General features: G+C 41.7%; 1 protein-coding gene across 2 annotated transcripts; it reads left to right on the forward strand.

Annotated features, from left to right (window-relative positions):
* The first annotated feature begins 1,924 nt into the window (after positions 1-1,924).
* Positions 1,925-22,501, forward strand: LOC123108255 (rRNA biogenesis protein RRP5). 2 transcript variants are annotated; one of them, XM_044530082.1, is made up of 40 exons: positions 1,925-2,295; positions 2,390-2,595; positions 3,656-3,796; positions 3,956-4,132; positions 5,220-5,316; positions 6,095-6,207; positions 6,295-6,417; positions 6,514-6,585; positions 8,239-8,331; positions 8,487-8,597; positions 8,750-8,872; positions 9,626-9,814; positions 9,938-10,012; positions 10,213-10,349; positions 10,650-10,784; positions 12,333-12,472; positions 12,636-12,701; positions 13,042-13,148; positions 13,223-13,303; positions 13,422-13,496; positions 13,581-13,682; positions 14,176-14,341; positions 14,421-14,548; positions 14,949-15,032; positions 15,119-15,219; positions 17,493-17,646; positions 17,735-17,809; positions 17,892-18,042; positions 18,202-18,787; positions 19,102-19,162; positions 19,468-19,613; positions 19,691-19,874; positions 19,949-20,047; positions 20,124-20,443; positions 20,514-20,690; positions 20,906-21,002; positions 21,083-21,238; positions 21,356-21,592; positions 21,679-21,762; positions 22,038-22,501. In XM_044530082.1, exons 1-40 carry the CDS (start codon positions 2,088-2,090, stop codon positions 22,143-22,145), a joined length of 5,685 nt encoding a protein of 1,894 aa, XP_044386017.1. In that variant the 5' UTR covers positions 1,925-2,087; the 3' UTR covers positions 22,146-22,501. The 2 variants fall into 2 exon arrangements, with proteins under 2 accessions (XP_044386017.1, XP_044386022.1); XM_044530087.1 differs by having other exon boundaries at positions 18,205-18,787.
* Positions 22,502-23,843: the final 1,342 nt, after the last annotated feature.

Genomic DNA, 23,843 nt, shown 5'->3' on the forward strand with positions numbered 1-23,843 from the left:
CCCTGGTGGCTGCCTTGAACAATGCCACGAAATTCCTGGGCACGGTAATCTTGACCTCCATCCATGGTCTTGTCCGATCCACTCGACGTAGCTATGCCTAGCGGGTTTGCATTGCGACGTTCAACCAGCCGAGGCACGGGATCCCAAATCCTCCTGCCCATCTTGGCATGCACACATCTTCCCAGGCCACTGAACAATTTCCCCCGTTCGCTTGAGCCTTGCCGCACCACAAAAAAACCCTAATTATCTTGTTCATATCCGCGATTGTCTTCATGGGGAGGTCTAGTGCCAACATCGCATGTAGCGGAACCGAGCATAACACCGAAAAGACCAAGATTAGTCTGCTACTCTTGGGCAGAGCGGCTGCCTTCCAAGTGGGCAAGCAATTTACCAAATGGTCCACCAAGCGAGTTGTGCTACTGAGGGTTTCTTGAGGCATAAGGATAATCCGAGATATTTACATGGGAAGGACCCAAGGCGTCATCCCAAAGTGCTCTCAAATGTGTGTCGTCTCCACATCCGAGCAGCGTATTGGTATGGCAGAAGTTTTCTGCAAGTTGTCACATAGTCCGGACGTCGTACCGTACAACTCCATAATCCTCACTGAAGCTGTCAACTCGATGTCCATCGGTTTGATAAAGACGATGACATCGTCCACAAAGATTGACATTCGGTGGTATTGGCTGCTTGTTGTAGCTCATTTTCTGGTTCTCCTATGTTGTTCCTCGATCCTTCTTGTGTGTGTTGGGTGCTGCAGTTTTGTAGCAGTTGTGTTGTATCTCAGTCTTACTTATGATAATGAAAATGGTTCAGGCTGGCGTAAGCCCGTCGTAGCTCCGTAAAAGAAATTACTTCTGTCGCTCAAACATATGTATCTAAAGTAATATGGATAGGAGGGAGTAATAAATTAATTTTTCAGGGAGATTATTACTATTTTTGAGCAAATGGTAATTAGTATTGTTAGAATTGAATTTCATTTACGCTCCGTTTGGATGTTGGCATTGGGAGCCTTGGCATTGCATTCAGTTGAATACCAATATCACAGTATATTGGTATTGAGATTGAATGCCAATATTTCTGTTTGGATGTTCAGATATCTGGAACACAAGTTGATATTGAGGTTGAATGCCAAGTTCTGTTTGGGTGGTCAGAGTGAGGAATTAAGTTGAATGACACTTTGCCAAGACATCAAGCAAAGAGGATGCCGGAGAGGAGAGAGGGAAGAAGTCCGGAGCTCCACAAAAGGGTAGGAAGGCGGTCATCAACAAACCTGCGCCGGAGCTCGGGGTGGAGGCACGCCAGGCACGCCGGCCGCCGAAGCTCGCGCTGGAGACGGGGCGGGAGGGTGGCGCTGGGCGCTGAAGCTCGAGATGGGCTGCTTGCGCTCGCTGGAGCTCGGGGCCGCCGGAGCCCAGGGCGGAGCCGTGGAGGTGTGGGATGGGTACCTGCGCCGCCGTCGTTCCTTAGGCACGCGCGGGCGAGACCTTTTCTGTCTCGAGCAGGGACGCTCGTTTCCAATACCTAGCGATGTCGAGCACAGACCCTCCGAATTGGGCCAGGTTTTTTTTTTTGCGTTAGGACGGGTCGCTCGATATCGAGCCCGAATGCCACAGTTGAATGCCAAGGCCACCCAAACAGTGGTATTGAGGATATTCGGCCCAGATAAATGCCAATGCCCAATACCAGGCCTGAATATGAACATCCAAACGAAGCGTTAACGAATTCCATTTTTTTAGGTGAATTTAACGAATTCCTTTGTAGAAAATGCTTGGACGGCCCAATAAGCCCAGCTTCAGCCGCTTGTCGGCCTGCCCTCACCGAGCCCAAAATTGGAAGCCTCGTCAAACACGAGAGAATTGCCAGGGCCCAGGGAAAGCAGCGCCGCGGGCACGAGAGTCCGTCCTCTCCTGCCTGCCCGGTACCCCCTTCCCCTAAAACCTCACCTAAAACCTAAACCCTCCCCCCCATTCGTCGGCGCCGCCGCTCCCAATCCCACTGCCCGTCGCCTCCTCCACCCGGCCGGCTCCAAACCCCCGAGCTCTTGGCCCACCCCCTCCCCCCCGGCGTCACCCCGGGCGCTCGCCGCCATGGCGCCGCACGGCGACAGGAAGAAGGGGAAGGGCGCGGACCGCCCGGGCAAGCCGGGGCTGGGCCCCAACCGCAAGGAGTTCAAAAACCACCGCAAGGAGGAGGGGGAGAAGGCGGGCGGCGCAGAGGAGGAGCAGGAGCAGCAGCAGCCGGCGCCGCACCCCGCGGCTCTGTTCAACGCCGCCGACGACGGCGATTTCCCCAGAGGTGAGCGACGGCCGCGCGCGCGGCCTGCGCCCCCGCCCCTTCGCGTTTCGGTTTCGTATATGCTGACGTGGGGTCTCTGTGTTCCGGTCCGCAGGAGGGCGCAGCCTCCTGAGCAGGGACGAGATGGCCGAGGCGCGCACGGAGGCCGAGGTGGAGTTCGAGAAGGAGGAGAGGAGGGGGAAGAAGAAGAGGAAAGCCAACGCCTCCTCGGGAATCGACGGCGATGATGACCTGGGGACCCTCTTCGGCGGGGCTACCACCGGGAAGCTCCCACGCTTCGCCAATCGCATCACCTTGAAGGTTTTGAACTCTCTGAAACTGTCCCTCTGTAGGATTTGCTTTGCAACCCTTGTGTTATGCACCAATCAGTGGCTGGTAGGTTGTATGCAGCAATGCCCTTTTATGATTGCGTCCTAGCCTTGCCAATTTCATGGTGTGTCGTGTAACCTGTGCTGCTAGTTTGTTCATCAAGCATCATCAGCTCCAGACTGCGAATTAGCTTTGAGCCTTTGACCCCACATCTGGTATATGCCTAACACAACCTTTAGGAATTTGACACAGCATGCCACAGAGCGCTCCCAAAGTATGGCACACAAGTGGTAGTTTCCAGTGACACAAAGTGCATTTTAAAATGTTAAAGGTGCCTCAACCCCATTAAGTTGATTTTTACCTGGTATGTTAACTTGGTACATTTATGACAGCATAAGACCTTATTCAATGTAAGATGCTTAGTAGAGGTGCTTAGAAAAATAAACCATTTCTTCTTCAAGCACCGGTTTCGTTGTAGAGGGTAGACACTTAGTTATGCACCTCTCCTGTAGAGATAAGCACTGGTGCTTAGGAAAAACTAGGTTTATTTCACTAAGCATCTTTCTAAGCACCTTGCATTGTACAAGGCCTAAGTTGGCACCTTGGCGGGTGCTCGTGAGGTGTAGTGCCACTCCAGTTGACTCACCTTCCTCATATGAGAGGAAGCTTGACGGGTGCTCGTGAGGTGTAGCATCAGTGGACTCACCTTCCCCATAATACAATATATCAAGTGTAAGACGATTAGAAAAAGTGAATTGTGAAATTCTTAATATCAGAATAACCTGAACAAATGCCTTTGCTTAGATGTGGCTTCCCTTGTATTAGGCAATTACAAGGACCAATTTGAATCAGTGAATTGAGCAAAACTCAGGTAGAGTTTTCATTAGCACAATGTCTCTTTTAATTGTCAGCTATGTTTTTTTATCTGTCTACATTAACAGAAATTACTGATTAGATTTGGGATGTTTTTTCCATTGGTGAGACTCTTGGATTAATTGCTGCCGTTTTGGTGAAACGGCCATACCAACCTTTCTTTTTTCTGTTTTATCAGAATATTTCACCAAGCATGAAGCTTTGGGGTGTTGTAATCGAAGTTAACCAAAAAGACATTATAGTGAGTCTACCTGGCGGAATGAGAGGGTTTGTTCGCACAGAGGAAGTTTCGGACATTGCTTTGCATGGAAATAGCAAGGTATTGATTTTTTTGGTATCTTTTTGTTTCCAAGGTTTCTGCAATCTATATTTTGCCACTAATAATGAAAATTTAGTTGTGTTCTCGAAGTTGCTATCCAGAAAATGCAATTGATGTTGATATTGATTTTCGTTATTCTGTTAATCTGTTTGACTGCAGGATAATGAGGGCAGTGTATGTGCTGAAGTTGTTCATGTTGGTCAGCTTGTACCTTGTATGGTTCTGCAAGTTGATGATGATAAGAAAGAAGGAAAAGCACACAAACGGGTTTGGTTATCATTGCGGTTGAGCCGGATGTACAAGGGTCTTTCTCTGGATGCTATCCAGGACGGAATGGTATTTATATTTGCCTTGGCTCTTGTTTTTAGCCGAGTTCACTTTGGTTCTAGATATGCATGATACCAGCTTAACTCCTGCTAGGAAAGATCGGCATGAAATGTTTTCATTTTCCTTATCCTTATCCATCTTAGTTCTTGATATGTACAATGTCATAGCCCACAACCGTAGTCTCTGACTGCAGATGTACAATTCTAGCATAATGTGTAATTGATCAGAACTTTGTACCCATGCAAAAATTCACACGCATAAAACAATTACACCCCAACAGAACTGAAACATGCCAGAGCATACATCCAAGCATGTTCTCCTCCAGTTCTCCCAACAGTCAAAATGGAAAGAAGATGTGAACATCCAATGAGAACTACTGATGCTATCATGGAAAACTCACTGCTCTTGTTTAATTTTCTTTAGGTAGTCAACATTTTGGTCAAACAATGGCAACTTAATGTCACCCTTCGCTCCCATCACCCCCCTTTCAGTAAAGTAAATGTGGTCGACCGTTTATAAACTTTGTGTATAAATGAAGGGTGTTTCGCTGATAGCCAAGATTGGAATTTTGTGTATAAATGAAGGTGTGTTTCGCTTATAGCCAAGATCGGCCCCTACTGTTGCTTGAAAGTTTAGTCAGGGCATGAGCTTTTGACTGGTCAGCCACAGGGGTGAGAAATCCAGGCTCAGCACGTGGTGGCAAACTGGCAATCAACTTCCACAAAAGGGTTGATTTTTAAGAATGAGGTTGCCTCCCTAACTGGGCCGTTGTAATGGCAGCAAACAAAACATCCTTGCATCTGCGTATAAAAAAAATAAAAACTTAATGGAACTATGGTTGGTAATTATTATTAAATTATTTCTGCTCACCCTGATCAACAGTCAGCTCATCGGTGGTCTTTTATGTATGCACTGAAATGAGTTCTGTTCATTTGTTGATAGTTCTATTAAGGTGCTATTGCACACCCATTAACATGTACGGTGTCCATAATCTGCTCAATAGGCTGTCCCTTTATCTACCTATATTTCTCTTATACCTCTGACAAACTTCGATGTGTTAGATTCTGAGCCAACTCTTTTATATTATGTTTCTCAGGTGCTCACTGCTCAAGTGAAAAGCGTCGAGGACCATGGTTACATTCTTTATTTCGGAGTATCCACATTTAGTGGATTTATGCCGAAAGCTGGCAAAGGTAGACATTGCTTAATAAGGTCACAGTTACAATTATTGATTGTTAATAAATTACACATGCCTAGACAAGTGTGCACATGCCAGTTATTGTTCTACATTAGCACCTTCAGATAGCTGCTAGAACAATATATTTGTTTACAGGCTTATGGCAATATAATTATTTAGTGCTGATAATATCAATAGTCCAATTTCTAGCAATTGCGTTTTGTGAAAAAATAACGCTGTCAGGCTGCACCTTTTTTTGTTATTTGGTGTACTTATAGGTACATTTTTATTAACTCAGACGTATCCTTTTGTTGTTTTAAACTATTAATACATGCAGTACCTACACTGTATGCAAGGAATAGTGTACAAAGTATAGTTAAATGGGAGGAAATTTATAAACTTTGCTTGTGCCTAGACTCCTGATTTGGCATATTTGATTATAAGTGTATTTTTCTAATAAATTACTGAACTCAAGACACGTAGCACAGTAAGACAAAGCTTGCCGGGCTGTCTGCTAGCTTACTACTTAACATTATTTGGAATAGTGTTACTGATGTACTCCATCCGTTCCTAAATATAAGATGTTTTAGCTTTTCTCTTTTTTCTCATATTCGTATGTATCTAGGCGCGTTTTAGTGTGTATATTCACTCATTTTTATCCATATGTAGTCCATAGTGCAATATCTAAAACATCTTATAATTAGAAACGGAGGGAGTATGTGTCTGCTGTATTCTTCAAACGATGTTTGTTTCGGGATGTACCTATGAGCTAATCAACTGGTATTCTTTTGTAGAAACTGTGAAGATTGAGAGCGGACAACTCATACAATGTGTCGTGAAGGGGATTGATAAAACTCGCTCTATTATTCACTTGAGTTCCGATGAAGACTTGATCTCTAAATCCATTGTACGCTTATTATTATTAGTCAGTGGCTTTTGAGTTTATTCTGTATCATGTCAGTTATAGCTAATTTATAAGTCTGTTTTTATCTAGATTAAAGATCTGAAAGGCCTTTCCATTGATCATCTAATTCCTGGCATGATGATGAGTGCACGTGTTCATTCAGTCCTTGAAAATGGAGTTATGCTATCATTTCTTACTTACTTCACTGGAACGGTAACTTTTTTTCAACACTTCAGTATTTTCTTTTTTAACTTTCCCATGGTTTGGATTTTACTTATTTTATTACATTGAACGTATTTTCCTTATCAGGCTGATATTTTTAATTTGTCGAGCTCCTTCCCTTCTGGTAATTGGAAAGATGATTACAGCAAGAATAAGAAGGTCAGTAATTCTTCCCTATAGATGTGATAATGGGCTTGTGGCCATGGAGTCTATAATATTTGCATTGATCAGTCCTAATAATGAGTCTGCACAACGTTTGTACCTATTTTACGTTCATTGGCACTGACTGTGAATTCTCTTTTTATCATCTGTGGGCAGGGTTTTGGGTACTTCAACTGTACCCAAAATTGTAGGGTGGTCGGTTATGATTCCTTTGCTAAAAATGTTCCTTTTTCTTGACATTTTTCTTATTTCAGACTTGCGTTTTCTCACATTGTAAACTTGGGATAGCAATAATAACAATAACAATAGTAATAGTAGTAATAATAGTAATAATTAACTTTTTAGCTCTCTGTGCTGGGTTTCTCTTTTCTTAATCCGAGAAACTTTGTTTGGTTACTCACTCCTTTACCTCTTAGGGTGCTCATCTGTCTGCGTGGTTCTAGCAAGAGAAGAACACTACATGAATGTGTCCTGTTCCTGTATTCTGTCTCATGTGTTAGAATACAGTCCCTCCAAACCGGTTTACATGCCCCACTTATTTTGAGCATAACTTTGACCGATTTATAACCAACAAAATATAATTTACATGCCACAAAAAGTATATCATTTGATTCACATTCGGAAGAAGTTTCCGATGATTTTCTTTTTGTGGCATACAACTTATATTTTGTTGGTTAAATTGGTGGTCATAGTGAGGCTCAAAAGTCCAGGGGGACTTGTAAACCGGTCTGGAGGTAGTACGAATAACCCTGTAACACGGCAAACGTCAACCATCACGTATCACAGTGAGTCTAATCATTGAATGACAAATGACCATGTTGCACATGACTTCTGTTATGATAATATTCTCAACTATGGCGGTACCATTTTCCCCAGAAGATGCAGAATCCCACCACTTTCCAGGACACGTGGACATGTGAGCATGTCACAAGTTGTCGGTGGTGAACTTAAATGATATGCAACAGTATATATGAATATGACTTGCTACTGTATTAGAGTATTTAAATCTCCACATAATTAAGTATTTTTTGATTTAACACGAGAAGTACTAAAGAAATATTCGAGCATTTAGATCACTAAAGTAGTGATCTAAACGCTCTTATATTTCTTTACGGAGGGAGTACTTCTTTATATTTTACTACTTTATCTAGCATATACTCCCTCCGTAAACTAATATAAGAGCGTTTAGAATACTAAACTAGTGATCTAAATGCTCTTATATTAGTTTACAGAGGGAGTAGTTTGGAAAAAGGGTCAAAGGCATGTATTGCAGGCCTTTTCAGCATCCGGAAAGAAAGCTGACAATAAACTGTGTCATCATAGCCACAAAAGATTGGCTGGCTAGCCCACTTGTTACCATTCTAATTGGGTCTAAATTGAATAGGGCGTTGCTTTCTTTACCACATTTACCTGAAGTGGATTTTTTGCTAGGCACGTGGTCCACGGTTGTCACAAGGACAGTTTGCTGCTAATTTAATCAAAAAATTAAACTGTCTTGATCTGCATGATGATCCCTCTTCTCTCTTTTCTGTTTATGTTTGTCCAGTTTTCAAATGACAGTCCTGTTGTTGAAGCATATTGTTGGTTATTCTCTTGGACTGTAGGACTTGTGAGTGATTTTTTCATTACGCTTTGTGCTACAATTTGCAGGTAAATGCCCGCATCTTGTTTGTTGATCCGTCAACAAGAGCAGTTGGGCTTACATTGAACCAACACTTACTTCGTCTTAATGTACCCCCCATTGTAAGTTTACTGCTTTTGCCTGACCAATTCTTTTGGTACGTTCTTGAATATTTTCATTTATGCCTGCATAGTTGGCTTCAGTCTAGTCTATATTCGAAGAGGGGCTTTACTGTCCTAGTCTTATTCATTTTTGATTGACCATTTTCCTTATGCAGAATGTTAAAGTTGGAGAAATATATGACAAATCACGGGTGCTGAGGGTGGATAAAAAGGCTGGTCTTTTTCTTGAAATACCTTCTCCAACTCCATCACCTGGATTTGTTAGTGTATGTGTGATTTCAAATATGTTATTGCCTTGGCTTATTCTTGTTTTCAAAAGGGCCCATCTTATGTTGCTATTTATGCCATCACTGAATTTTTATTCTGCTTTTCATTAAGATCCATCTTAATATTTGGATATTGCGATTATGATCTTTAGATACACGATGTATCAGACAAGGATGTGAAGAATGTGGAGAAGAAGTTTAGGGAAGGCAGCTTGACACGTGTCCGTGTACTTGGAGTGCGACATCTTGAAGGAGTTGCACTAGGCACCCTAAAGGTAATCACATCTGGCCACTTAAGTTTTTATTCTGTGCCTTTGTTTACTTTTTAATATCCATACACTTAAGTACTTAACCCATTTTGATGCTCAGTATTCCTTCTTAGTTGATACACCCTGGTCCGTGTTACATCCTACCTTTTTTATACCCAATATGCTCATTCGATGCATGAACTCTTCTTGTACCACCTTCTTTATTTAGCAATTATGTATTTATCTAGCAATTATGTTCTTTAAAGGTCGGTTTAAGCTGTACAATGGAGTTTATATGGTTATAAAAGATGAGATGGGTACTTGATCCATACCATATGTTAGTGCCTGTATTCGAAACTGAGGTACTGAATATATGATGGAGGGGGTCATCTGATGATAATTGTTCTGTTAGTTTCCGTGGTGCTGCTTAATATTCCTGGTCACTGTTTACAAGTCACTTCTTTACTTCTTAATTATTAATTATGATAAAATTGTTTGTGATAGTACTGGACATATAATTAATATGATGGCAAGGTAAGTTCATTCTCTTTTATTAAGCATGCGGCTTCTTCTATTCTAGCTCCATTGTTTTGAAATGTATTTAGTTGGTTCATCTTTATTATTGACATGCATCTGAAAAATCATTTTGCTTCCAGCTGTTGCATGTGCTTAATTAATATCAAAGCATGCCAGGCAGGCCTGTAAATCAGATTTACCTCCTTTTCTTAAACTAGCAAAAGAGGTTGTTTCTGAGGATCTCCATATCGTATCCATTTCCAGGACAGTGCTTTTGAAGGTTCTGTTTTCACTCACGCTGATGTCAAACCAGGAATGGTAGTGAGAGCTAAGGTAGTTACTGTTGAGCCTTTTGGCGCAATTGTGCAGTTTTCAAGTGGTGTGAAAGCACTTTGCCCACTTCCTCACATGTCTGAGTTAGATAACATTGTAAAGCCACCGAAGAAATTTAAGGTGCCATTCTGTTCTTTTTCTTCCTCTTAATTCCATTGCATATACCATAAGACTGGTATATATGATTAAGATGCATAACATGTCCACCATTGACACTTCCTTTTTTTTGTTAATTTTGTGTAGGCTGGAGCTGAACTACTTTTTCGTGTTTTGGGTTGCAAATCCAAGAGAATAACAGTGACATACAAGAAGTCTCTGGTACCTTAACTGCACTCTCACCCTTGAAATGTTTAGTATACTGCAAATTGCACTCCCTCCGTCCCAAACTTTGTACTAAATCAGCGACACTTATTTTGGGATGGAGAGAGTATATTATATAGAGCATGATGTAATATTGTTCTTCATATTGCTTTCCTTGCCTCTGGGAGCTGAATAATAAAATTCTGGATTTCCTTCAGGTCAAATCAAAACTTGAAGTGTTGGCCTCGTATGCTGATGCCAAGACTGGTTTAGTGACTCATGGATGGATTACTAAAATAGAAAAGCATGGGTGCTTCGTGAGATTTTACAATGGAGTTCAGGGGTTTGTTAGCAGGTTGACCTCTCATTCTTATGAAATTCATCAGCTATATGTTCTTAACCTGCATATTTTTTTCCACACTCATGTGATGATCTTAATGGTTAAACATGCTCCTTTTGTCTTTGAAGTCTCGGTCTGTTGAGTTTAATGAATTGAAAATCAGATTTGACTGATTTCCTCTCTGAAAGGAGTACCGCCGGCCACTGCATCGATTGATGCATATAGCCATGAATGTGATTTGTCTTATGCTGCTCTTGATAGCGACAATTTATTTATTGAATATATGCCTCTGACATATTTCCTTATTTGTACTAGATCTGAACTTGGACTAGAGCCAGGCATTGAAGCTGAAAGTGTTTATCATGTTGGACAAGTTGTCAAATGTAGAATTGTAAGCGTGGTCCCCACTTCAAGGAAACTATATGTTAGTTTTACAATGTCTTCTAATAGGTGAGTGTTCCCTCTTGTTCTTTTATTTTTTTTCTGCTCTCTTGCTCATATCAGTTTTTGTTTTACATGGTTACGGGTAACTGGGCCGTTGTTTTTATCCTTGTACGTTCTTAAATATTTTAAAGGTCATTATGCGATTATATTTCCTGTCATCTTTCTATTCTTTTTGAAGAAGAAGAAGGGGAGCCTTGGCGCAGTGGTAAAGCTGCTGCCTTGTGACCATGAGGTCACGGGTTCAAGTCCTGGAAACAGCCTCTTGCAGAAATGTAGGGAAAGGCTGCGTACAATAGACCCAAAGTGGTCGGACCCTTCCCCGGACCCTGCGCAAGCGGGATCTACATGCACCGGGCTGCCCCTTTCTATTATTTTTGAAAGTTTTTCTTTAAATAGTCCTTTTTTGAAGAGATCGATGTTAGGTCTTTATTTTGCTCTGATAAGGATTTGGCTAACAAAGTAACAAAAAAAATTAATGTTACATATAATTGGTGTCATTAGATTCATGCTCAAAAGGACTCGTGAATGTGATGATGTATCACATAAACAGTGTTAATATAGTAATTGTTGGTCAAAACCTTGTCTTAACAACAGTTTAAATGGTGGGAGTACCATAATAACAACGTTTCTGGATGGAGGGAGTAACAAACAACTTTTATTGGATTTTAAGTACGTTTCATTTAGGTTCTGAGAAACTGGCAGTAACACTTTTCTCATTAGGATAAGATTAGAATCTGTAATAACAGTTGCGCAGGCTTATTTTTAGCCCATCTAATACAACGTTAGTCCACATGCGAACGTATATCCTCGAAAGCAAGAGGGGCCACCTTAGCTTTGTCTATTGCTGATGAAGATCTGTTGATTCCGCTCCTTCGATACGTTCCGCAGGTGTAGATGAGTTGTCCTCTCTGTTCACAGTGCCAGGTTTTGGTGTAGCAGCCACATGCCATCCCACCATGCATCAACTGGAGTGAACTGAGGATGCGTGGGTGAGCCAGCCTCGCCAAACCCTGAGTCCACACTTTTTCGTGAGAGCAAGTTTGATTCACTAAAAAAAATCGTAGGTGTTCAGCCCGTGTCACAATATCCCATCTTCCAACTCTCGCACCATTGACCACACTTCCACTCATTGCACAAAAGAAAGACATCTGGCACAGAGGAAATGGCCAGATGCTTTTACACTGCTAGCAGTTGTACAAACTGTACTATCAGATATCTCATACATACATTGGTGTTTTTGAACCCATAATATTATATTTAGCATGCCAGGTTATTGCTGAAGTTTTTGCATACATGTTTTTTTTGTATGGTAAAGGGCAGTTGCATTCTTAAACGCTGTGCTACGGTACTAGATCTCTCCTTTTCCCTCTATGGTTATTGCCAATACTTTCAGTCTCTTGTTGGCTTCTGCTGACACCTAGGAACCGAACTTTAACCAGGAAAGGTCCTGAGCAGATCCCTGCTTTGTTCTTAGACCTGTGCCTGTGTTTTTGGCACACAATTTTCCTTTTGTGTTGTGTAGCTTGACAACTAAAATTTTACTTTCTCATGCAGGGTCATTCAAGCTGATACTGCAAAGGTGGGTACTATTGTCTCTGGTGTTGTGGAGCGACTTACTCCTGCAACTGTTGTGGTCAGTGTCAATGGCTTCTCCAAGGGATCTATACTTAATGAACAGTTGGCAGATCATCATGGTATATCCTTGCCTGTGATTTTCAAATATTTGGTTCATTCGGTCTGGACTCCCCACACACACAGACACAGACACAAACACAGCCTGCACATCCACAATCCTTTTCCCCGGCTCATCTGTACATCTTTGTTCTGTTCACCCATTTACCTTTTCTTCTTAATTAGGCCAAGCTGCTCAGTTGAAGAATTTGTTGAAGCCTGGCCATGAGTTCAACCAGCTTTTAGTTCTTGGTAAAGTCATTGAAGTTCTGGCTCTTTTGTTATTCAACAATTTGTATGAACTAATTGACAATCTTTCACCCGCTGTTCAGTTTCTGCGAGTACAATGTACTAGTAATCATTGTTTATAGGGCGGTAAGGTGACCTATGGCGAGCACGTAAACAATGCTAGTAATATTTGTACTTTTATACGACAAAGAACTTTGAGCTGTAGCATAACTCAGTCTGTATATAGTAATTTACTTGCATAAATTTTTTATTTACATATCCTTCCTAACGCACTTTTGGTTGTTTTACATGTGGATATTACTTCACTTGATTAAGTATTTCCTTTTGTATTATGCTGTTGCAGATACTGAAGGCCAAAATTTAGTTCTTTCCGCTAAGCACTCACTTATCAACACCGCAAATGACATTCCATCAGAGATATCACAGATGCAATCTGGAGCTGTAGTTCATGTACAGTTCTTCATTTTGTTTCAGTTACATTATAATTAACGAGCAAGTCAGTTGACATTTCTTTTTTACCTTAGGGTTACATTTGCAACATCATCGAAGCTGGTTGTTTTGTTCGCTTTCTTGGACATCTAACTGGTTTCTCTCCCAAGGATAAAGTAAGCATGTATTAGCCCTGCTGCTCTCTTTATCTCGGAACAGCCTCTTATCTTGCATATTTTGGCTTCGTCGTTCTCTCTGTTGTCTGAAAAAAGCCTAACCTTGTGTTTCCTGAAGGCGGTTGACAGGCCGATAGAAAAGCTTTCTGATGTGTTCTGTGTTGGCCAATCAGTTCGTAGTCATGTCCTCAATGTACGTGTAACATAGTGTTGTTGATACCTTCGTGTTTGGATACTATGTTGTTTGGTTTACTGAATGGTTCATTATTTGTTATAGGTGAATGCGGAATCTGCTCGAGTAAAGCTTTCACTCCAACAGTCCATGTGCTCTTCACCTGATTGTTCATTTATTCAAGGATATTTTCTTCTCGATCAGAAGGTCAGAATGTAAATCTATTTGTGTCTTACTCCAATTTAAATGGCTGAACCCTGATGAAAAAAAGATTAAAACGGCTGAAGGGAAGTCTTATCTAGAACCATCCGTTCACAAATATAAGATGTTTCGGATATTTCAATATAGACTACATACAGATTGAAATGAGTGAACAAACACACTAAAACGTGTTCAGAAAAAGGTTAGAACATCTTATATTTGTGAATGGAGGGACTAGCTGCTAGCAGTGTGGTAATTTTTGGGCTGGGGTCAATAATAAAAGCTTTCGATGAAAGCAGAGTCTGGTGAGGTTTGGGTCGAACTTGCAAGTGCAACTAGTGTGTGTGTGTTGGGTGGGTGGGTGGGTGGGGGGGGGGGGGTAGGACTTATCCAAAAGCAGACAAGTGGTTTAAGTACACTGACAATTAAGTGAACCCTTGTTCTAGAATATGCTTTAACATGTGCACTGACAATTGGTGTTACCTTCTTGTTTGTCCAGATTGCGGCATTGAAGTATTCAGGTCCTAGTACTTCTCATGATTGGGTGAAATATTTTGGCATTGGTAGCTTGGTTAAGGGTGAGGTGGGAGCAGTAGAAGAATATGGTGTTATCCTTAACTTCAAAGACCATCCTGATGTTGTTGGTCTAGTTGAACATCATCAGCGTAAGTAACTCATTTTCTTCTTATATGGCATATTATCTATTGCTGGTTATGATCATTCGAAACTTTTCCTTTTCTGCAGTTGGTGGCAGTACTGTAAAAGTGGGTTCTTCTGTGAAGGGTCTTGTTGTGGATTTATCTGATGGAGTTGTAAATTTATCGCTTAAACCTGAACTAGTTGGCAGTGTCAGCAAGGATGGGAAAAAGAAGGTAATAATAGTAGATGCCCTTGTCTCAGCAATATATGTGTCTGGTTAAGGATTGTCTCTTCCATTATCTTTCGGTCACTTGGTACTAGTAGTTGTTTGTGGGTAGCTTAGTAGTTTACCTCCACCGAAGTACTTCTTGCGATTGTGCTCTTCCTATCTACAGCATTGCTTGAAACTGCTCACAATGGGCTAACCATTTAGCAGTGTAGCTTCATAACTCGAAAAAATGTTGTCGACATTTGTGTCTGAAAATCTCTGTTTGCATGTTGTTTGTTTTTAGTTCACCAAATAAAACATCTGCATGGCTACTCCCCCTATTTACAAGTCTTCTAATGGTACCAATTTCAACTGCTTTGACACTAACTTTAGTTATATTGGACTGGTTGTTTGTTGCACTTCAGAAACGTCACAGAGCCGCAAATTTGGACTTGGAGCTTCGGGAAGAAGTCAATGCAGTTGTGGAGATAGTCAAAGACAGCTATGTGGTGTGCAAATTACTCATCTGACTAGTTTATTTTTATTACTTCCTTAAAGGTTGACTGCTGTTCTTTTATCATTTTGTTCTATCCAGGTTCTTTCTGTCCCTGAGTATAATCATGCAATAGGCTTTGCACCGTTGATGGATTACAACTCACAATTGCTTCCTCAACATCACTATGATAATGGGCAGTGGTAATCATGTGAACTTACTTCAATATATTGCTATATTGCTTTGATTAGTTACTTGTTTGAATGGTCCGGGAGCAAAAGTTGAAGGGTTCATTTTTAGAATTCTAATAATTTCTACAGCACGCCTACTGCAGATCAGGCTTTTTGAGATACAACTGGCAATACTTTATTTTGCCCTTTTGGTTACGATTGTACATCTCTGTTTGTAAAGCGTCGCTTCTTTAGCGTCAGAGCGCCCTCGAGGCTCAAGGCGTCCAAGTCGCTTTAGCTCTGTGTCTAAGGCGTCCGCTTTAGAGTTTAGAGCGTCTGAAACGTCCGCTTAGGCGTCCTGGAGGGCGCTTTAGCACATACAGGACGCTTTAGACATGCCAGGCAGGGGAACACAGTTTTTTTGCGGGAAAGCTGGTCTGGGCAGGAACAAAAGGGCGGGAAACTGGGCTCACATGTGAATAGTAAGAGGAGGGAAAAGAGGGACCAAAACGTGCAGCTCCTGCTCCTCCCTCACCACTCCTCTGGCTCTCTCCTCTCTCCTCTAGCAGCAGCCCCCTCTCCAGATCTGGACCAGCTTCCTCCTCTCCGGCCACAACTCCTCCCCCTCCTCCTCTCTGGCTGCAGCTCCTCCCCTCCTCCTCTGGCACACCACAAGGTATGGCTCCTACCCTTGCTGTTAGGTGCTGCTGCTGCCTCTCTTATAGTGGTTGGGCAGTTGCTTCCTACTTAGTGGATGGATTAGAATAATAGCTTATGGCTCCTGATGCATGATGTGCTCACTGGTGGATTAGAATAAAGCAAGATGATGATGTGTCATGCTGATTAGAGGGGGCCTTCAGCTGTCCATGTGCAGTTTAAAAGACAGCGCAAGAGACCTACAGCAACACGTCCAACACTACTTGAAGAAGATTGGGAAGAGGAGGACTTGGAGCAAGAGCAACACTCAAGTAACCCCAGCCGCAATGAAGAGGAGGAGGATTCAGACTATGTGCAGGATGATGATGATGTGAGCAATGATGATGAAGATCCAACCAATGATGACCAAGATGGTGAAGACAACACCAATGCCACCATGGATGAGTTTGATGACGGTTATTGAGACTTGGAGATGACAGTTGAGAGTTGAGAGATGAGAAAGTTGGCCAAGCCTTTTGCTATGCTGCTATTATGTGGACGTTTTAGTGCTATTCTAGTAGTAGACTAGTAGTCCAGTACTTTAGTCTAGTTTGTTGTGTCTATGAATCAGTATCTTACTATGGTTATCTATCCTAAATTCCTACTGCCCATTAGCTTCAGATCAGTCTAAAGCGTCGCCTCGCTTTATGCTTTACCGCTTAAGCAGTGAGGCGCCCCCCCAGCGCCTCGCTTCGCTTTACCGCTTTAAAAACATAGTTGTACATGTTATAATTTGTATCTGTTTTTTGGTTCATAGATACCTATTACTCTGAATATACTATGTTAGTAAACTGTCCTGTCGCCAGGACATGCAAGGCATCTAGGAGCTTAAATGAGTCAAACGTGAGTCAATCTAGCTTAGGCCGTCTTGAACCTGACAATATTATAGATTGAATAAGCTCTAGCTTAGCTTGACTGAACTTGTCAGTGGGTTGACAATGCAAGTATGCAACCCAACATTGATTATTGTGCTCAAGAGACAAGTTCGAACCTCACTTGAATTAGACTTGATTTTTCTGCACTACATACTAAATATGTATTATATATATATATTCAACCATAATTGACCTCAAGCTTTCTCAATGAGGTCTTCTAGCTCAAGTATTGTATTGCTCAAGCCGAGCTCAAGCGGCTTGTTGAGTCCAAGCTTCTTTTGCACGCACACACTTGCCTGGTAGAAATGTTGATGCACTTCACATGCCCACCTTTTCCTATATATGCTTTGCAGTCTGGACTCTCTGATATGGTTTGATAATGTCTCGTGTGGTGAAGCAGTACATTTTCTGTTGTTGCAAGTTCACTTTATTCATGGTAGAAAATGCGTCGAGCCCTATCATCTTATAATATAGGAGCATCTGCCATGTTTGCTGCTGAACAAGGCAAGTTTAGTGTATTACCATGAAAGGGTTAGTATAAAGCAACATTTTATATTGCACCGAACACATGCAAACGGCTAGCAGATGTACCATTTGCGATTTTAAAGGTCGGCAGACTATCGAGTCTATATCACTTTGGTGTTAAATTTAACAACCCTTACCTTCTTTTCTTAGTACAAATGCAGTTACAGTTCGAAGTACTCTTTTCTTATTTTGTGTTTGTTTTTATTGAAGCATTACCGTCGTCGTTGGAAGTATCCCAAGTTCTGACCCTTCTGGAAGACTTATCCTTCTCCCGAAAGGATCAGCCCAGGATTCTAGTATCTCTAGTTCTAAAAGGGCTAAGAAGAAATCAGACTACAAAGTTGGGTCACTTGTTGAAGCAGAGGTGCAACTATTTTCATAGCAATCTTATGATTAGTCATTTACTCTCAATTTATAGTTTGCGTATAAATATTAATCATGTTTGGTCGCAGATTATTGATATCAAGCCGCTTGAGGTTATTTTGAAATTTGGTGTCAATCTTCATGGAAGGATTCATATTACTGAGGTATATACTAGACTCTATTAGTTTATTTATATAGTGGTTTTCATAAGTAATTATGGATCAGTAACTGGTATATGTTTCTCAGGTCCTTGAAGAAGATTGCAGTGAGCATCCCTTTAGTAAACTCAAAATCGGGCAAAAGGTCCATGCAAGAATTGTTGCACAAGCGGAACATTCAGCAAAAACTGGCAGAAATTTGAAATGGGAACTATCTATTAAGCCATCCTTGCTTAAAGGTAGGCTGTACCAAAATCTCTCTGTTTGTCCATTTTGGGACGGAGGGAGTATATGTGTAACGCCTTTTAGCCTAACCTATATACTCTTGGTGCTTCTTGTGACTTGTGATGACTTGGTTTCCTGATGCTGGCCTTTCTTTTTCTGGAACAATTTAACAGCAGACTTGGAAGAATTAACTGCATCTGAAGCTGAATTGAATCATTCAATTAATGACATTGTGCGTGCTTATGTCGTCAAGGTGGATACAGAGTGGATCTGGTTAACTGTATCCAGAAAGTTCATGGCTCATTTATTTATTCTCGATAGTTCAGTTGAGCCGAGTGAACTAAAAGAGTTCCAACAGCGTTATAGTGTCGGTCAAGCAGTGAAAGGACACATTATTGGGGTGAACAGAGAGAAAAGGTTGTTGAGGCTGAAAGCATTTGATAACCAATGCATGCTCGAGGATATAGATGACACACAAAAAACAGCATCTTCCATTGCTGAACACACGAAGGAAGGAGATATCATTGGCGGACGCATCCAAAGGATTCTACCTGGTGTTGGTGGGCTTGTCATCCAGATTGGACCTCATCTTCATGGAAGAGTTCATTATACTGAAATTGTTGATTCGTGGGTACCTGAACCCCTATCTGGGATCCATGAAGGCCAATTTGTGAAGTGCAAGGTCCTGGCTGTAAGCCGCCAAGCTGAAGGATCTCTCCGAGTTGACCTATCACTTCGCTCAAGAAAACTTGATGATTCGTAAGTCTTGTCGCTTGCAAAGTATTGTTCATAATAAATACAACAATATTTAGTAGTGTTAAATATGCTTCTTTTTGTCAAAAGTCATATGGGTACTCTATAATATAAACAGACCTTAGATATAAGTTAACACTAGCTAGTGGCAACTGCTTTATTGGATGTGTGGTATTGTGCCGTGATCGTCTTCTCAAACAAAATACTGAGACGGTCACCCACATAAATAGGCCTGTTAGAATGGTGAATTTTGTACACAATTTTTTTAGTTGTCCAGAAAAATATTATGTCTGTCATTCTGTGACATCTTTGTTTTGTAGGACAATTTGCGGTCCCCGGTTTGAGAAGATCAACGATCTGTGCCCCGGTACAGAGGTTAAGGTATTTTCTATCTTCATACAACTTGGTAATATGAAACTTGGAGGAAGTTCTCTTGAAGCTGTTACAACCGAGCACAAATGCCTTAATTTGTTTTGGTTTTAGACTTTGAAGTGTTTAAAAAATTACACTGCATGCTCTTAGCCTCAAGTTGTTGGGCTGTGAGCCCCTGGGCGTCTAAATGAGCAGAAATTGTTGTTGATGCAGTTGGTAAAAAAAGGAAATCAGTTTTTTTTTACTTTCCCCTTTTCTGGATATTTAAGTTGCGACTACGGTGAATTAACGTGATTTTCTTCTAAACATTGTAGGGTTATGTGAAGAATGTGAATCCCAAAGGGTGTTTCATCATGCTTTCTCGAATGGTTGAGGCTAGGATTATTTTGTCAAATCTGTCAGATGAGTATGTCGAAAATCCTCAGAAGGATTTCTCAGTTGGAATGCTTGTACAGGGAAGGTTAGATCTCGCCATTGACAAATGCACATATAACTACAAAAAAAATCTCTCCCCGATCTAATTGAAAAATCCCGCAGGGTATTGTCTGCGGAACCACTATCAGGGAAAGTTGAGGTATCACTTAGGAGGAGCACTGGTAGCAAATCACAGAAGTTGGATGACATTAGCTACAGTGACCTACATGTTGGGGACATCGTTGATGGTCAAGTTAAACGGGTTGAATCCTATGGATTATTTGTGACAATCAAGAGCAGCGAACTGGTAAGCTATTGTCCTTTTGATTCTGCAAATGTTTATCGGTAATCGGTATGTTAATGTACATCATTGTTTTGTAGGTGGGCTTGTGTCATGTATCAGAACTTTCTGATGAACCAGTTCTTGATATCAACGCTTGCTACAAAGCTGGCGATATGGTTAAAGCTAAAATTTTGAAGGCAAGTTTTATCTATGGTCAGACTGGTCTTTTGTGCTGCATGTGTGCTAAATTTCATTTTCATTTTCTTCATACAGATTGACGAGGATCGGCACCGAGTGTCCCTTGGCCTTAAGGAATCTTACTTTGACTCTGATCTGACTGATGATGAAAATGGCAATGGAAGGGTTCCCATGGACATCAGCCGCGCCCCTCAGATGTCCGGAGGTTTTAACAGCACTTTAGTTCTTCCTGGACCTGAACCCCGGGCTTCTGTTCCCCCACTTCAGGTCAGCTTGGACGAATATGAAGGTTCTGACCAAGAGGGTGATCAGAAAGCTCATGAAATTGCTAACGGAAGTGAATCAAATGTAAAAAAGAGCGATAGACGGTTAAAGGAGAAGGCGAGAAAACAAAGGTTTTCACACATTTCATTCTTGTACCTTCAACAGTGGCATCGCAGACTCTTACACCATGTTTTTCCCCAGGGAAATAGAAATAAGTGCCTTGGAGGAAAGGGCTTTACAGAAAGATATACCACAGACTCCAGATGAATTCGAGAAGTTGGTGAGGAGCTCTCCAAATAGTAGCTTCGTCTGGATAAAGTATATGGCATTTTTGTTAGACCTTGCGGATGTCGAGAAAGCACGTTCAGTAGCTGAAAGGTACGATTGCAGTATAAGGATAATTGTTTTGAAATTCTCTTCTGACTAATCTTTACAATAGGAATTTACTGTTGTGAAAAAAAAATCCATGAAAATTCCCATTCTTATTAGTCTATTATGCAAAGACATCTATGTTTTCTTTGCTGAATATTTGTTTACTTCGAACCTGTTGCATGGATTGTCATCTTAATGCAAGTGTCCCTCATGTTTGTTAGGGCTTTGAGAACAATAAACATTAGAGAGGAGGAGGAGAAACTCAATGTATGGGTAGCATACTTTAACCTTGAAAATGAATACGGGAGTCCACGGGAGGTAAGTTGAAAATGACGCTACGTTTTGTTTCTTTCTGCTGCTCCAGTTAATGATACTGATCTGCTGTTGGTATATGCAAGGATGCTGTCAAGAAGATATTCCAAAGAGCCTTGCAGTATTGTGATCCCAAAAAGGTGCACTTGGCTCTTCTTGGAATGTACGAGAGGACTAAACAGAATGAACTGGCAGATGAACTTTTTGATAGAATGACCAAAAGATTCAAAACTTCGTGCAAGGTTAGTTTATCACTTTGTTTTTTGTATTTGGAGCATATTTATGACTTTCAAGCTTCATGCAAGGTTAGTTTTTTTTGTATATGGAGCAACTTTATGACTTGCATGATGCAATTGTAGATCTGGTTGCGCCGCATTCAGTTTTCTCTCACTCAAGGCAAGGATGTTGAATACATCAAATCTGTCGTAAACCGTGCGCTTCTTAGTCTGCCACAAAGCAAGCGTATAAAGTTTCTCACGCAGACTGCTATCCTGGAGTTCAAGTGTGGGGTGGCTGAGGAAGGGAGATCCAGATTTGAGCTGATCCTAAGGGAGTATCCGAAAAGAACAGATATTTGGAGTGTTTACCTAGACCAGGTAATATATTGCATTAGCAAACCGTCACCTGTATCTGTTATTCTGTCAGCTTAATCAGTCTCATTGACAAGCATGGTCTTCTGTAGGAAATTCGACTTGGTGACACGGAAATTATACGGGCATTATTTGATAGAGTGACATGCCTTAGTCTTCCTCCAAAAAAGATGAAGGTTTGGCCCATTCTTTGTGTATCCTACTCAAAACTCGAACACCATCTCTCTTTTCCACTGTTATCTGTCCTTCCCTGCATATCTCTTGCTAGTATCTACTCTCTTTCCCTGTGGGATATCATTTGTGTTATTGTCTGGAAAATGCATTATAAGTTTGACTGAGGACCTTGCCCTACCTGATATTTGCCATTCAGAATTTCATGCCATCGTTTGCTTTATTACCGTTCCATGTATTGATTTAAGTTTTTCTTTAATACGATGCTTGCCATCTGCAGTTCTTGTTCAAGAAATACCTGCGATATGAGAAGGCTCAGGGCGATGAAGAAAGAATCGAGCATGTGAAGCAGAAGGCATTGGAGTACGTTGAGATCTCTAGAGCCTGATGTGCAAAACCTTGCTACACATGCGGAGGCACTGCTCCTGCTCCTGCAACACTATTCATGTGATCTTGGATGGTGATCTGCAGCCGGGGGGTCATTCAACTTGTTGAAATGCTGCTAATCAGAGGTCTGCGTTCTTATTTGTGCGATGTGATTGTGGCAGAGAATGTGCCAGTCAGGACTGCAGCTTTTGTTCAGACGTGCAGTCCGCCAATTTTGGTGTTGTTACCCCTGTGACATATGTATTGCTATTAATAGGAAAGATGGACCATTCGATTTTTTTGCAAACACCCCGCTCACTATTCGGAGTTGTTTAGGTTTTTATTTGAATTTTAGAGATTGTGAGTGCAGACTGAGAAGTTCCTTGGCTACAAAGGTGTAGTGCTTGGGCATTGTTCCCTTGGAGGCTTGGCTGGGTTCGGGCTCAGGTGGTTAAACAAGCTGGGCCCACGGTCGAAGATACCTTCCATAAATTAAATTATGGCCAGTTAACATGTTACATTTTCTTTTTGAGAAATCACCACTTCATTCAAAAATCTAGGGTGCCTGTAACACGAATGATAATCAGGCGTGGTGTTTAACCATACATGTCTACAAGCTGGTAGAGACGCTGCCGCTTTCGCTAGATCGTGAGCTCCAAAATTTGCATCTCTCCCTTCGTGGATCACCTCAGCCCTCTCAAAAAGCCGCTGCCTAGCTTGGATGTCTCTGATGATCATGGCAGACTGTCCCGGATAGTTTTCCTTCAAATGATGAAAGACCGCCATGAAATCAGTAGCCACCTCGTACGGTCGTACCCCCTTGGAGATATGTCTGATGATGGGGAAAAAAAACTCGTAGCAAGCATGTGCTTCGAGTACCTCTGGATCGACAAGATCTTCCGAAGCACCCAGGTATTTACCAGTCTCATCTTGCAAGACTTGTGCCTCTCATTGTGACGTGAAATTGCTGCATCAACATTAATCTTAGCTGATCCCTTCGGTGCTTTCAACCATCTTGCTACCACTCGTCCGCGGACATGGACCGTCCATCCAATGATGTGCCCTAAACGTCCGCGCGCATTTCAAACGTAAATTTAACAAAATGGAGAGTTTCAAACATTTATCCATCATGTTGGATTTCGGATAGAGGCGTTCGGCCCCCAGTGGCTTGAAATAGCGTCGCCTGGGGGCACGTCGACGGAAAAATTGGCGTGGGAGCGGTCGGGTTCCGAGCCCCCCCCCCCCCCCAAGGTCGCCCCCAAGGCGTTGATTTCGGCGCAAATTGGCCCACTTTCGGCCCACTTAGGCGAAAAATTGGCCACTTTCGACGCAAATTGGATCAATTTCGGGCCATATTCGGCGTGCTTCAGCACAAATTGAACTGAAGCTAATTTTTATCACATAGTTCATCACAGAAAAAAATACAAATCAAATAGTTGAACAAATCATATAATTCAACAAATAAAAACTCACATTTCATCACACGTCGAGCTAGGCGTTGCCCTTGAGCCTCCATAGGTGCTCCACCAAATCATGTTGCAGTTGTTGATGTACCTGTGGGTCTCGGATCTCCTAACACATATTGAAGAAGGCAATCCAGGTTGTCGGTAGCTGGTGATCAACTTGGGCAAGAGGACTCTGCCTGTAATATGGTTCAGTGTCAAAACGTTGGCTCTTCCTGCTCGCTTTCAATGATCATGTTGTGCAACAAGTCGTGACC

This window comes from Triticum aestivum, chromosome 1B, assembly GCF_018294505.1.
Source record: "Triticum aestivum cultivar Chinese Spring chromosome 1B, IWGSC CS RefSeq v2.1, whole genome shotgun sequence".
Lineage (NCBI taxonomy): Eukaryota > Viridiplantae > Streptophyta > Magnoliopsida > Poales > Poaceae > Triticum > Triticum aestivum.

Excerpts from the sequence above, each read along its gene's own strand:
- LOC123108255 (XM_044530082.1), top strand. The coding sequence starts at position 2,088 with ATGGCGCCGCACGGCGACAGGAAGAAGGGGAAGGGCGCGGACCGCCCG. Across the intron at positions 2,596-3,655 it reads CCAATCGCATCACCTTGAAG|AATATTTCACCAAGCATGAA; the intron begins GTTTTGAACTCT and ends CTGTTTTATCAG. Across the intron at positions 17,647-17,734 it reads GGTCACTTGTTGAAGCAGAG|ATTATTGATATCAAGCCGCT; the intron begins GTGCAACTATTT and ends GTTTGGTCGCAG.